This window comes from Drosophila miranda, chromosome 4, assembly GCF_003369915.1.
Source record: "Drosophila miranda strain MSH22 chromosome 4, D.miranda_PacBio2.1, whole genome shotgun sequence".
Classification (NCBI taxonomy): domain Eukaryota; kingdom Metazoa; phylum Arthropoda; class Insecta; order Diptera; family Drosophilidae; genus Drosophila; species Drosophila miranda.
In genome coordinates, this window is record NC_046677.1 from 11,428,418 (window position 1) to 11,440,925 (window position 12,508).

At 41.3% G+C, this 12,508-nt stretch overlaps 4 protein-coding genes across 6 annotated transcripts; 2 read left to right on the forward strand and 2 right to left on the reverse strand.

The window, feature by feature from the left end:
* Nucleotides 1–744: 744 nt before the first annotated feature.
* Nucleotides 745–4,893, reverse strand: LOC108163086 (glutamate receptor ionotropic, kainate 2). Its single transcript, XM_017298167.2, has 12 exons — nt 4,242–4,893; nt 4,036–4,185; nt 3,908–3,970; nt 3,624–3,830; nt 3,350–3,567; nt 3,142–3,291; nt 2,493–2,929; nt 2,255–2,432; nt 1,974–2,197; nt 1,780–1,917; nt 1,286–1,716; nt 745–1,221 (listed from the first exon to the last, which is right to left on the reverse strand). Exons 1-12 carry the CDS (start codon nt 4,330–4,332, stop codon nt 812–814), a joined length of 2,697 nt encoding a protein of 898 aa, XP_017153656.1. The 5' UTR covers nt 4,333–4,893; the 3' UTR covers nt 745–811.
* Nucleotides 4,894–4,914: 21 nt separating this feature from the next.
* LOC108163089 (cilia- and flagella-associated protein 299) lies at nt 4,915–6,204 on the reverse strand. 3 transcript variants are annotated; one of them, XM_033392919.1, is made up of 3 exons: nt 5,947–6,204; nt 5,399–5,888; nt 4,915–5,335 (listed from the first exon to the last, which is right to left on the reverse strand). In XM_033392919.1, the coding sequence occupies exons 2-3, from the start codon at nt 5,720–5,722 to the stop codon at nt 4,946–4,948; spliced, it is 714 nt and encodes a 237-aa protein (XP_033248810.1). In that variant the 5' UTR covers nt 5,723–5,888; nt 5,947–6,204; the 3' UTR covers nt 4,915–4,945. The 3 variants fall into 3 exon arrangements, with proteins under 3 accessions (XP_033248810.1, XP_017153663.1, XP_017153662.1); XM_017298174.2 differs by having other exon boundaries at nt 5,399–5,891; XM_017298173.2 differs by having other exon boundaries at nt 5,399–6,204.
* Nucleotides 6,205–6,678: 474 nt separating this feature from the next.
* Nucleotides 6,679–7,784, forward strand: LOC108163090 (cilia- and flagella-associated protein 299). The gene is made up of 2 exons (XM_017298176.2): nt 6,679–7,126; nt 7,187–7,784. Exons 1-2 carry the CDS (start codon nt 6,803–6,805, stop codon nt 7,577–7,579), a joined length of 717 nt encoding a protein of 238 aa, XP_017153665.1. The 5' UTR covers nt 6,679–6,802; the 3' UTR covers nt 7,580–7,784.
* A 107-nt stretch (nt 7,785–7,891) lies between these two features.
* LOC108163085 (glutamate receptor ionotropic, kainate 2) lies at nt 7,892–12,377 on the forward strand. Its single transcript, XM_017298165.2, has 11 exons — nt 7,892–8,203; nt 8,270–8,416; nt 8,470–8,532; nt 8,596–8,799; nt 8,854–9,065; nt 9,123–9,464; nt 9,527–9,958; nt 10,011–10,369; nt 10,424–10,854; nt 10,913–11,181; nt 11,247–12,377. The coding sequence occupies exons 1-11, from the start codon at nt 8,128–8,130 to the stop codon at nt 11,766–11,768; spliced, it is 3,057 nt and encodes a 1,018-aa protein (XP_017153654.1). The 5' UTR covers nt 7,892–8,127; the 3' UTR covers nt 11,769–12,377.
* Nucleotides 12,378–12,508: the final 131 nt, after the last annotated feature.

The following is a 12,508-nucleotide window of genomic DNA, read 5'->3' on the forward strand; positions in this document are numbered from 1 at the left end:
GTGTCACCTAAAGTTAAGCATTATATCGATATGATATATATTTAAGACTCGATATCCCAGTGTTCCAATTCACTTCACGAAATACTCTAGGAAAATGCTCGAAATTTTTGCCAATCGGGCGTAAAAAATAAGTATAGATTGACAAAAAAAACGAAAACTGGTCCGGATCCGTGCCGGGGCACTGCTCGCAAGGCACTGAGAAAGAAGCACAAAAAATGAAATTTTATGGAGCTGTCTACGATCCCTCTCTCTCTCTCTCTCTCTATCTAGGAGAGCAACAACAATCGTGGGTGGAAGGAGCCATTTGTTTTATGGATAACACGCATCACAAAAAAAAGAGAGAGAGAAACGCTCTGTATCGACCAGGCAGACCCTGGGCATCATCTGTAGCTGGAAATGGACCAATAAATGAAAACTAAATGTTCTCTAAAATTAGGCTAACCGGACGCCCCCATAGCCGGCTAAGTAGGGTACCACAAAAAAGCAGTAAGAGAGTCGAATATTTTACACCCTAAGACTGAAACATTTCCTGAGTTTCAGATACTTTTAAAAAGCTCTCAAGCTTTCTAAAACCATCTTTGAGATCCACATACAAGTCTCCGATCTAGTCTTATATACCCCTAAAGCACCCTCTAAGTAAGTAGTCCACAAAAAGTCTCTATAAATATAGCACAAAATATATATGTATATATAAAAGCGACCAAAACCATAGATTGCCCAATTTCCTTGTGGACTTCTCTTCAGTTTCACGTTCAAGAAATAGTTTTAATTCAACTTTAAATGTTATTACACAGTTTATGTTTTTGTTTACCTAACTGCCCGTCTTGCTGCGACTCTTCTTCGAGCCAGATGATCTTCGAGAGGAGGATTTGTCGCTGCTACCGGATATTCTTAGGGGTTTCTTGGGCACCCAAAATTTGAGGGCAAAGATGAGTTCCGCTTTCAGTGCCTGCCAGGGTGTGACACGTTCCTCAACAGCCACATGCTGGACATTCCAGAGGAACTCAAATATGCCCAAAATCACGCCAGTGAGCACGCCTCCAGCTAGTACAAGGAATACACCGCCCAGCTCGATAATCGATAGCTCATCGCCGTCCACCTCATGGAAGGTGTCGCAGGTGACGTTATGGTTCTTCCACCACTTGTTCTTCATTTTGTAAAGCTCACCCTTCTCGCTCAATTGAAGTATGGAAACACTTAGGTTAGTGCGATAGTCAGCTCCTAAATCGAAATAAGGGAATCTACAAATAAACTTCTCTATAGTTTATGCTAGATAAATTCTTACCCAATGGCACTGCCAAACCATAATGTTTCTCTCCAATCTGTTCGCCAATCTGTGTCAAATCGCAGTTCCTTTCAATATTATAGGTAAGGCTGGTGGTCTCCATCAAAAAAGCATAGGAGCCCTTTTCCTTTCGTACACGTGCGACACCCTCCTTGTTGGTGGTGGTGAATGCCGATGGATTAAAGTCCTTCATTTGATTCCAGGCCCTCTGATAGTCGGTCTCATTCGATTCCGAAAAGAACAGCGAAGTACTGCCACCACGCATGCTGCCGTACTTCACTTCATCCTGTTCAATGAGACCCTGTAAATCTTTGATGGTACTCTGCCATTTATTACTGGTCAAAAAGGCAGCCAAATTAGCCGTGTAGGTACTGAGCATCATCAAAGCAAAGAACCACCACATTCCCGTGAGAATTCGCATGTGAGGGCCTCTGAAAATAAAACAAAATAGTGATCATCTTATGATCTTTTTTCTTTAGAATACCATGTACAACCTGGGGAGTATATCGCAACCCTGTTGCATGATAGATCCCACCATAAGCCACGTGGAGTTGTTTACATTCCATATATTTTCCAATTCATCGGGGTCTTGGATGGCCGGATTTGGGGGCAACCATTCGCGATAGGAAAGTCTACAAAAAGAACTTTGAATTGTAAGGCATACATGCCGATCTATAAGGACTCTCACCTGGCTATCAACACAAAAGCCAACGTCATCACCAGCTGTGCAAAGATCATGTAGATCCAGACCTCCACAGCAAAGGGTTCTAGGAAGGCAAATTGGTTCTTTGGCTCCGGAGGACTCTTGTAGTGCAGTATACTGATCCCCAACTGCATAAAGGGAACCGTAAAGTCTACCACAGAGCGTCGAAGTTGGGTGATGGTCAGGTCGCAGACTCCTATTTGGGCATGCTGGGGTTGGAACTCAAATTAAGAACAAATTTATATAGTTTTCTTTTTGTTACCCACGTGATCTATTAGTTTTCTTATAATGCCATCCCATTGCTTGGTCTCTGAATTGTATTTGCCATTGCCATTGACAATCATAAACTCATAATCAAATTCCAAAAGCTCTGACAATTTACTGATGAGATCCACAGCATAGCCTTCGTATTTTTCGCGACCTCTGAAGTTCTCATGATCTTCCCTAAAAGAAAGAAGTAGAAGACACTTGAAAAAACATCCACAGACTGCTTTGGCTTCATACTTCATCATAAAATATGGCTCTTCATAGTGCGTGACAACAGTGTAGACCTTCCTTTGGACCGAGAAATCCTGTGTAGAACCCGAGTCTCCTAGATCCAGACTAATGTGACGCCTCTTTATCCCATTATCCGGTGTCCAGACCATCAAAGGCTCGTTCACAGTGGGTTTGTAGATCTCCAGATTGAACTGTGTACGCTGTCCGTTTTCATCTAGTTTCATGTTTTCCGTCTTGAAATGCGGCTCCACATCATCCTCCGATATTGTTTTCATTTCATTGACTATAAAGGGTCCCAGCATCCAAGGATTTGGACTGCCACAGTGTCTATTTGGTGGATGATAGGGCTGCATGGCAGCTATAATATTCCTGGCCGAATTGGCAAACAGCACAACAGCATCGTAGATGAGTATGGGTAGCATCGTTTGGTTTCCCAGTATTTGCTAAGGATAGAAAATGTGAGAGAGGTTCTCTTATTGTCTTTAGATAGAAAGTGAAGTTCTGCATGAATCCACAGTATTCATAAAATCACAGCTTTACTCATGCCTTATTATAAATTAACCCGCTAATTTCAGTCCGTTTTGAGAGAGCGTTTTTACTAATTTACCAAACGAAGCTACTACTGAATCCCAAAAAATCTCTAATACAAACTTACATCCACTCTGCTAATACGCGTCTTTTTCCTCTCAAAGGGATTGGGATCCACGATTTTCAAACGCACTGATGTGATATTTGCCTTGAAATCTTCATTATAAATATCCTTTAAACCAGAACTATGCGTATTCAGATGGGTGAGGAACCAGTTCTAGAAATATTATAATTTTTAATAATAGATACTGATATTTTTCCAATGGATAGCCTACCCTAAAAGGTCCCTGTAGCTTAAAGTCCACAGAGATCTTGAGTAATTCCTTCAATGTTCCCGGCTCACAATCCAATATGATGCGATGTTCATGGAAGGTCTCGTCTGCCTCTTTCCATAAGACTCGATAATCCCCTGCATAGTCTGCCAGATTTCTGAGCTTTACGTAGTCGCTGTTAAGAGCATGAATGTTCATAAGATCTTGTAGGCGTGCTAGACCTATAAGAAATACAGAATTAGAGATTAAAGGGTATCTAAATGATGGTATAACTCACCCTCTGGCGTTTCGTAGATGAGTGTAAAGGTGCGCCATTCATAGTTCGTTTTGATGATCTCAAAGTAGGCACGCGATAGAACGGACAAGGTGGGTGCCACATTCACAGACATCTGATGATTTAAATGCTCCTGACGCGTAGCCTCCAGTTTCAGATCGTATTCTATATGTGGAATGCCGGTCGTGTTTGCAATTTGCGCCACAATATCTACAAAAACAAAAAAGAAAAGAGAACAACCAGAATAGAACATATGTCTTCAGCCTTAGAGAGAAACGTGAACGTACCACTAGCTGCCTTTGAACTTGGTCCGAAAATAGCCGCAACGCCATTGGAAATCAGTTCACAAGCTACACGGAAGATGAATTTCTCATAAGTTTACGATGGCCATGTTCTCTTCAAGATCGATACTTACTAATCTGTTGTAGCAGGAAACTATCATTCGATGGCATATATCGCTTGATGGTGACAAAACGCAGTTCCGCGAATTTCAAATTATTGACCTCACGAAATGCCTGATCGAAACTGAGTTCGATTTCCTTTTCATTTTCATAGAAAATGGCACCTGAACAGAACGGAAATGATTGAATAAATCATTCGAATGAATGACTGAAGACCTACCCACTGTGATTTCATTACGACCATCGCCACTTAGGGCCAAAATCGTTTCGAATAATACAAATGCATAAATGTAGACTGGACAGAAATGCATTTTACTTTTTTGGCTTCCAAAAACAAAAACACTCGAAACTAATTGAATTTTCTAAATGCAGCGGCCATTTCGTTTTTTCAATACTCAACTACATATAGACGGCACACACAAACATACACACACAAACTAAGACATACACAAAATTACGTAAAGTAGAATTTCTAAAATATATTTTTGTGAATTTATTTCAACGCGACGGCAGCATCCAGTCTTGGAGCGCTTTAAACGCCTACTGACGGTCCCCTTTGAATGTTGGTCGTGAATGGGGAACACTCTCTCCAGTTCTCTCTGAACTTTACTAGATATACCTATGGTTTCTTTTATGCTCTCCTGAGATTCTTTATGACGCTTGTCGGTGACGTAGGCGGCATCAGCCAGTCTGGTCTGGTCTGGTTGTGCTCTGATCTATTGCTTCTCGATTATTTTGTTTTGTCAGAGGCTCTTCTTCGCGATTGTGTGTGCCAAATATTATGATGTTCTTGATATTGTTTTGGTTTATGGCAGCCTTTTTGATCTACCAAGAGGTTTGATATGATCTCCAAAGAGCTGTCGAGAGTAATTTGAATAAACAGATCATAAAAATAAAACTCATTGCATTTCGTTTAATGTCACATCAATTTTTTCGCCTTATTTTATGATCATAGATAATGATCGAACCATTTTTTGCTGATTCCACAAAACTGCACTGTGGATTATCCTCAGTCATGCGCTTTTCAATAAGAATCACACAACCATCGCCCTTGTGCTGGAAACACAAACCCTTCATGGCGTCCGGAATAATCTTGTAGTTATCCGAATTATTGTAAAAGACTTTGCCCGTCTTCCATGTGATGAAACTCAGGTCGTTTTCGTTCGGCTCGAGACGCTGATTACCGGCAAAAATATTGACCCAATCGTGTGCCGAAGAATAGCCCAACTTGCAGTGCCGCAAACTCTGTTCATAGTCAATATAGCCGGATATGCTAAAGCCCTTGGAGTCACGAGTGCTTATGAATATAATGCTCTAGGTGGGAATTTGGGAATATAATTTGGTAATATATATTATAAATAATCCGAATACTCTTACCGAAATCTCTTTAACGACATTGAGTTTCTCGCGCTCGGCCAGTGCTATGGCCAGTGGATCATTGGCAATAGTATGCTGCGTGAGAATATAGTGAGCCCCCAGAGGACCTTTTGCTTGTTCCATCTGAAACTTGGATTCGCTCAACAAAATCTTCCCGGGAATGACTCTAAACGGCACTAACATCTGCATGACCCGTTCACTTGTCAAGTACCTTCTGTCCTCCAACTTGACAAACTTATTTAGATAGTCTTCATAATCGTATTTGGCTACAGTTTCCGCCAGTAGCCTATCTTTTTTGGCCAACGTTTCGCTTGGCTTTTCCATGGGCAGAGAAATGTGAGAGAGTGTGCTGATGTCAAGCTTGCTCCCTACTGATCTGAAATCTACAGCATTTACGTAATTTTTCCGGATCAAGCGAGTTATACTTGGCCGTTTCGAACGCAGGCCAGATATCCAACTAGGGATGGATTTTCCAACTGTTCCCCTTGAACTACTGCCAGAACGAGATCCGCTTAAAGTAACCATATTATACCAGTGTGAGTCATTACCAAAAACTGAGGCCAGGCTAGGCATGGGCGCTCCAAGGGAGCGACTACCGACAGACAATGTAAAACTCGGCCGGGGTCCACCCCATCCATCAGGTGTGGACGTTGAACTGTCGTAAGACATGGTTTTGCTCTGGATTTTGCTGATTTTAATAAAGATATTTCTTGATGAAAACTAGTGTAGAAATAACGATATAGGGGATAATATTTTATGAAGTACTAGTATTTATATGTAATGTAAAAAGAAAAACAGAGGGGATACGACTATTCCCATGCCGCCCAGATATCTGATATGTTCATATCAAAAGGAAATGTCAAGAGATATATTATAATATTAAGCCAAGATGAAGGTTACCCGCAGGATCCCAGGAAAAAGTGCAGACCGAGGGGCGCTGCCGCAAAACTCGCCACACTTATAGCCATACACTCAGAGATTTGTGGCGTAGTAAAAGGAAACACAGCCAAATACAGACATAGTGCAATTAAACACCAGTAAAATTAATATTTAATTCAAATATGAAATATATTTTGATCAAATGTAAGGGAAAACCCTTTCCTTTTACAATTTTCATTGGAAGAAATAAAGAATGAGGGGCGCTGCCGCATGACGCATAGCCACAGAGGTACCTCAGCTTAGAGTTACCTCATGCAAATGGTTTGGATTGGTTGAGGTTCGCTTTCTACTGTCCCGGAAAAACTATATTAGGCGTAAAGTCTCGGATTTTTCCATCAAAAATACACAATATTACAAAAAACACTACAACAAACAGAAACACTACAACAGTTAAACACACAAAAATAAACTAAATAATTACACCAAAATCCACCTAAAAACACTGAACACTTCTTACACCACGAAATGGGCAGTCATCAAGTGGACTTAAGTGTCTTAGATTTCGATACATACAATGATTACATCAACTCCTTTGCCACTGCAGACGATGAACGCTTTCTGAGCAACCAAAAGATCATTAAATCTATTGTACAGCTGGGATACCGCACCACCAAGGTCCCCTACGACAACGATGAGTTCGATAGACGTGTGCTTATTGCCGAACAGGCCATCAGACCAAAGACTACCACGATGGGGCTGTTGGGCGATTTTATGTCACCCTCGAACAATGATCCAGTGCTGCTAGAGTTTAAGCGACGCGAAGTACCCAATTTGAATAAGTATTTATCGGTAAGTGCGCTGTGCTACTTAGACATATTTTCTAGGATAAATGATGATGGCTCTTCACAGACCATAGTGTTTACTTCATATATATCCAGTGATGGTTATGAGATCTCTGGTTACATAGATCTGGACAGCAGTTGGCGCATGGGCGGCAGCGATACAAAGAAAATTGACTGGCAGTGCGTCTTTGAGGGCCGTTGTCGTGTGAGGCCCATGGCCCATCATTTGAGCTATTCGAATGCACGCTACAATATGGTCAAGTATACGCACAGCGATAACTATTTGGTGATGCACGATCATCATTTTGGTCTGTTGTTTATGCACAAGGGCGATCACAAAATTATCACAGTCGGTGGCCAGGTTAATTTGTATTCGAGAAATGCCAAAAGATCGATGGTATACTCTCCCAAATTAGGATATGTGGTATTCTACGACCATCTAGTACGCAAGAAGGTATAAGGTTTGAAGCAGAAGATCGTCAAAACTTAGAAGCATTTTCAAAGACAAATCTAAGAACAATTTGCTGCCGAAAACTATGGAATTTCCGAAGCACTACCCTCACACCGGAAGAACCATCATCCAGAACTGATGCCACTATTTCGCGACACTTTTCAAATTTAAGTCTAAATGTAGTACGAGCATTAAAACATGAAATATTTATCTCAATGAGAGACAACATTTTATTGGCCACGATCCAAGTGGATCACTCTTTCTCTTTAAGATCCCTATGATCCGTAATTGTTTAGAATATGTTGAGCAAAACAAACCCCAGAGGGTGCTCTCTCTCTCTCTCTCGTGTATATCCACTCAACTGCTTTTAATTTTAGCATAGCTCTAATTCCGATTCCGATTCGGATTTAGCTCTCATTGCATTGCAGACCTCCGAGCAACACAGTGCATATTGTGTCGAAATATTTTCGCGCTTCAGGTTTTACATCATCAGGCGGAAAAACCATTAGGAATAATCTCCTACTTCAAATGGAAAACCCAAAGTTATAGTTCATAAAATGTGGTCATTATTTAATATATATTTAGTGCTGATTCTGCTGTCATTAGCCGGAGCTAGACAGCAGTTTATGGTGGGTAAGTTTCGCACGAAATTGGGTCACTGTCTCAAGGGCTGCGTACATTTTTGCGTACATTTTCTAGGCAGCATCTTTACATCGGACAAGGATGAAGCAGAAATTGCATTTCGCACAGCAGTGGATCGGGCAAATATATTGGAACGAAATATAGAACTTGTTCCGACTGTGGTGTATGCCAATACGGATGATAGTTTTATTATTGAAAAGATGGGTACGAAATAATGAAAATTCTCGAAGTATTCTTTGTAATCGGTCTTCTTTCAGTTTGCAATTTGATTTCCCAAGGGGTTATAGCCATTTTTGGACCCAGTACAGGCAGTAGTTCGGGTCAATACAGAAACAACTTATCAAAAATTCAAGAAAATACAATATTTGTTTAATCTCTTTCAGATATTATTGCCTCGATTTGCAATACCCTAGACATACCTCACATTGTCTACGATTGGCTGCCCAATGAGTCCATCCCAGATCGCCAGCACTCCACCATGACCCTGAATGTACATCCCGATAACTTATTGCTATCCCAAGGATTTGCAGAAATAGTACAGAGTTTTGGCTGGCGAAGTTTTACGATTATCTATGAATCGGATAGGGGTATCTAGAACCTCTTTATGCAAAATGATTATCTAATTTTGTTCTCCCTTTTAGAGCTCCAACAATTGCAGGATATTTTACAAATCGGTGAACCCAGCAACATGCCCACTACAATGAAACAGCTTGGTCCAGATGAGGACTACAGACCCTTTTTAAAGGAAATTAAACTATCCACAGATAATTGTTTGATTGTGCATTGTTCGCCCTCGAATCTATTGAGTCTCTTGCAACAGGCAAACGAACTGAAAATGTTGGGGGAATATCAGGTGGAGTTAGATAGAAAGAAGTATTATAGAACCTAGTAACGACTATATTCTTTACAGAGTGTCTTCATACCCCTTCTGGACACACACACTGTGGACTTCGGTGAACTCTCTGGCGTGGATGCAAACATAACGACAGTTCGTCTGATGGATCCCACAGATTTTCACATCAAGAATGTGGTTCACGATTGGGAAGAGCATGAGAAAAGAGACGGACGCTACTACAAAGTAGATCCAGGTCGGGTTAAGACACTGATGATACTCCTCAACGATGCAGTCTGGCTGTTCTCCAAAGGTTTGACGGAACTGGGAATTCTCGAAGAACTGAAAGCCCCTGAGGTGGAATGCAAAAGGAAAAAGTCCTGGCCCCATGGCAGACGTATTATAGAGTTTATGAAAGCGGTAAGAGGATATATGTTGAACCCATCAAAGATATTCTCTCTTGAAATATCTATATTTTTTAGCGGTCTGATGAGGCCTCCACGGGTCGCATTGATTTTAATGAGTACGGCCAGCGAAGCTTCTTCACCTTACGCTTCATGGAAGTGAATGCTGGTGGATATTTGGATCTGGCCACCTGGGATCCCGTCAATGGTTTGGATATCCTCAACGATGATGAGGAAAGCGAAAAACGAGTGGGTCAAAAGTTATCAAACAAAACCTTTATTATATCCTCTCGTTTGGGAGCGCCCTTTCTCACTCTAAAAGAACCCGAGGAGGGTGAGGTGCTCTACGGAAACGCCCGATACGAGGGCTACTCCATAGATCTCATAGATGCCATCGCTCAAATGCTAAATTTTAAGTACGAATTCCGTATGTCACCCGATGGCAGATATGGATCCCGCAATCCAACCACACAACTGTGGGATGGCATTGTGAGGCAACTAATCGATGGGGTAAGTGGAGTTTATAATTATAAACTATATATTTTAAGCATCTTCTTCCTAGAATGCTGATCTGGGCATCTGTGATCTGACAATGACCTCATCCAGACGTCAGGCTGTGGATTTTACGCCACCCTTTATGACCCTGGGCATCAGCATACTGTTCTCAAAGCCGCCGATACCACCCACCGATCTATTCTCATTCCTGTCGCCCTTCTCCTTGGATGTGTGGATCTATATGGGCTCGGCATATCTGTTTATATCGCTGCTGCTCTTCGCTCTGGCCCGTATGGCGCCCGACGACTGGGAGAATCCGCATCCCTGCAAGGAACCCGAGGAAGTTGAGAATATCTGGTCGATAATGAACACCACATGGCTGTCGATTGGATCGTTGATGGGACAAGGCTGCGATATATTGCCCAAGTAGGTGGGAGCTTTTTCACAGGGATTTACATTAATATAACGATCCTTTTTTAGGGCTGCCTCAACCCGTTTAGTGACTGGAATGTGGTGGTTCTTTGCTCTCATGATGTTGAACTCCTATACAGCCAATTTGGCTGCCTTTCTGACTAACTCTCGCCAGGGTAACTCCATCAGTAATGCCGAGGATCTGGCTGCCCAGACCAAGATCAAATATGGTGCCATGCTGGGCGGCTCCACTTTGGGTTTCTTTCGCGACTCTAACTTTACGACATATCAAAAAATGTGGACCGCCATGGAGAGTGCAAGTCCATCGGTATTTACCAAAACAAATGACGAAGGTGTTGAGAGGGTGCAGAAGGGCAAGAATCTCTATGCCTTCATGATGGAGTCCACCACTTTGGAGTACAATGTAGAGAGAAAGTGCGATCTTGTGCAGATCGGTGGCTGGTTGGACTATAAAAGCTATGGCATTGCAATGCCTTTTAGTAAGTCCACTATCATCAGCAGAAGATGATAGACTTTACATCCATATTTCTTCCTTAGATTCTCCGTATCGCAAACAGATCAGTGGAGCAGTCCTGAAGCTGGGAGAGCTGGGCAACCTGGCGGAGCTGAAGCGCAAGTGGTGGAAGGAGATGCATGGCGGCGGCAGCTGTGAGAAGAGCGAGGATGGTGGCGGCGACACCCCCGAATTGGGTCTGGAAAATGTGGGCGGTGTATTCCTGGTGCTGGGATTAGGTCTGCTCTCGGCTATGGTTTTAGGATGCACGGAATTCTTTTGGAATGTGAAATCGGTGGCCATTGAAGAGAAGGTAAGTCATATTTAATATATTCTTAAGTCAGAATTCTGTTTGATTACAATCTTTTCCCAAAACAGATCTCTCTCAAGGAAGCCTTACGATCGGAAGTTTTTTTTGCAATGAAAATTTGGATTACCACAAAGCCAGTACACACCAGCTCTGGTTCCGGCAGCTCATCCTCATCCTCCAGTTCTAGCTCATCTTCAAAATCTGGCAAATCCCGTTCAAGTCGTTCTAAGCCCTCGTCGACATCGAAACCTTTATCCATAAAGAGTCTTAAGAGCTTGGCCGATCCCGATATAGAGGCTTCGGTTCATAATAAGCTGAAGAAAATCGGCTCTATGTTCTCACTGAAATCCCAGAAGACTCCTCCACCGGAAATTGTCTGGAAAGTGGATAAGTCAACACAAATGGATGAAGTTCTGGAACCCGAAGAAGAGCCAGAGATTATACCACTGCCAGAGCAACCACACCATCGCCATCATCATCATCACCATCACCGCCATCACCACCATCATCAGGAGGAGATGGATCAGGACCATCAGATGGAACCATCTAAGAACCAACGCGCCAGCAAATTGAGTAATGGTGTACCTTAAGACCTTAAATGGCATACAATTCGCATCATTAGTACTTTTTACAACTATTTCCAGTCGTGATGTGTATCGCAATACTCTTTCAACCCATAAATAAACTTAAATCTTATTGTTAGACGGGATCCAGTAACACTATTCCCAAGACTAAACCCTACACTAAATGTTTTTAACAAGTATTTTTACTATAATGCCATACAAATTTAAAAATTGCAGAATGTTCTTACTACAAACCTCCTTTAATCCAAGGAAAAAGCATTTAAATATTCCCTTTGTTAAAAATAAAGTTTCAATGGATCCCAGCGGAAATTCTTGAATCGTAAAATGTTTTTAAGATGCCTTTTAAAAGTCTCTATCAAAGTCTATAACCTTCCAGAACGACATATAAAATATACAAATATGTTATCAACTTTCTATTGTAGAACCGCATGTCCTTAGTGATATGTATAAACGATTTTTCAACACCTCGTAAATGTTCTACAATATGCATATACAATATTATTTCCTAAAGAAGTATCATTGCAAAGACCTTTCCTCTTACTTATTATTTTTCTTCACGTTTTGAGTTAATTAACACATCACACAATTTTTCTAGGGGTTTTTGTAATTTTTATTTGTTTTGTTCAGGTTTTTTAAATTTTTTTTCTATTTGTTTTTATTTTTTTCTTCTTTTTTTGTATTTTATAATTTTTTCATTTAATTCAATTAATTTAAATTATTTTGGGCATAAATAAATTGCTTTAATC

Coding starts and splice junctions, on each gene's coding strand:
- LOC108163089 (XM_017298173.2), bottom strand. CDS start 6,067: ATGTCTTACGACAGTTCAACGTCCACACCTGATGGATGGGGTGGACCC. Junction 5,336..5,398: donor ATGTCGTTAAAGAGATTTCG/GTAAGAGTATTC, acceptor ATTCCCACCTAG/AGCATTATATTCATAAGCAC.
- LOC108163085 (XM_017298165.2), top strand. CDS start 8,128: ATGTGGTCATTATTTAATATATATTTAGTGCTGATTCTGCTGTCATTA. Junction 8,417..8,469: donor TTTTATTATTGAAAAGATGG/GTACGAAATAAT, acceptor GTCTTCTTTCAG/TTTGCAATTTGATTTCCCAA. Junction 9,959..10,010: donor TGAGGCAACTAATCGATGGG/GTAAGTGGAGTT, acceptor TCTTCTTCCTAG/AATGCTGATCTGGGCATCTG.
- LOC108163090 (XM_017298176.2), top strand. CDS start 6,803: ATGGGCAGTCATCAAGTGGACTTAAGTGTCTTAGATTTCGATACATAC. Junction 7,127..7,186: donor ATTTGAATAAGTATTTATCG/GTAAGTGCGCTG, acceptor GGCTCTTCACAG/ACCATAGTGTTTACTTCATA.
- LOC108163086 (XM_017298167.2), bottom strand. CDS start 4,332: ATGCATTTCTGTCCAGTCTACATTTATGCATTTGTATTATTCGAAACG. Junction 2,433..2,492: donor GAGCCATATTTTATGATGAA/GTATGAAGCCAA, acceptor TCTTTCTTTTAG/GGAAGATCATGAGAACTTCA. Junction 1,222..1,285: donor TGGTTTGGCAGTGCCATTGG/GTAAGAATTTAT, acceptor ATTTCGATTTAG/GAGCTGACTATCGCACTAAC.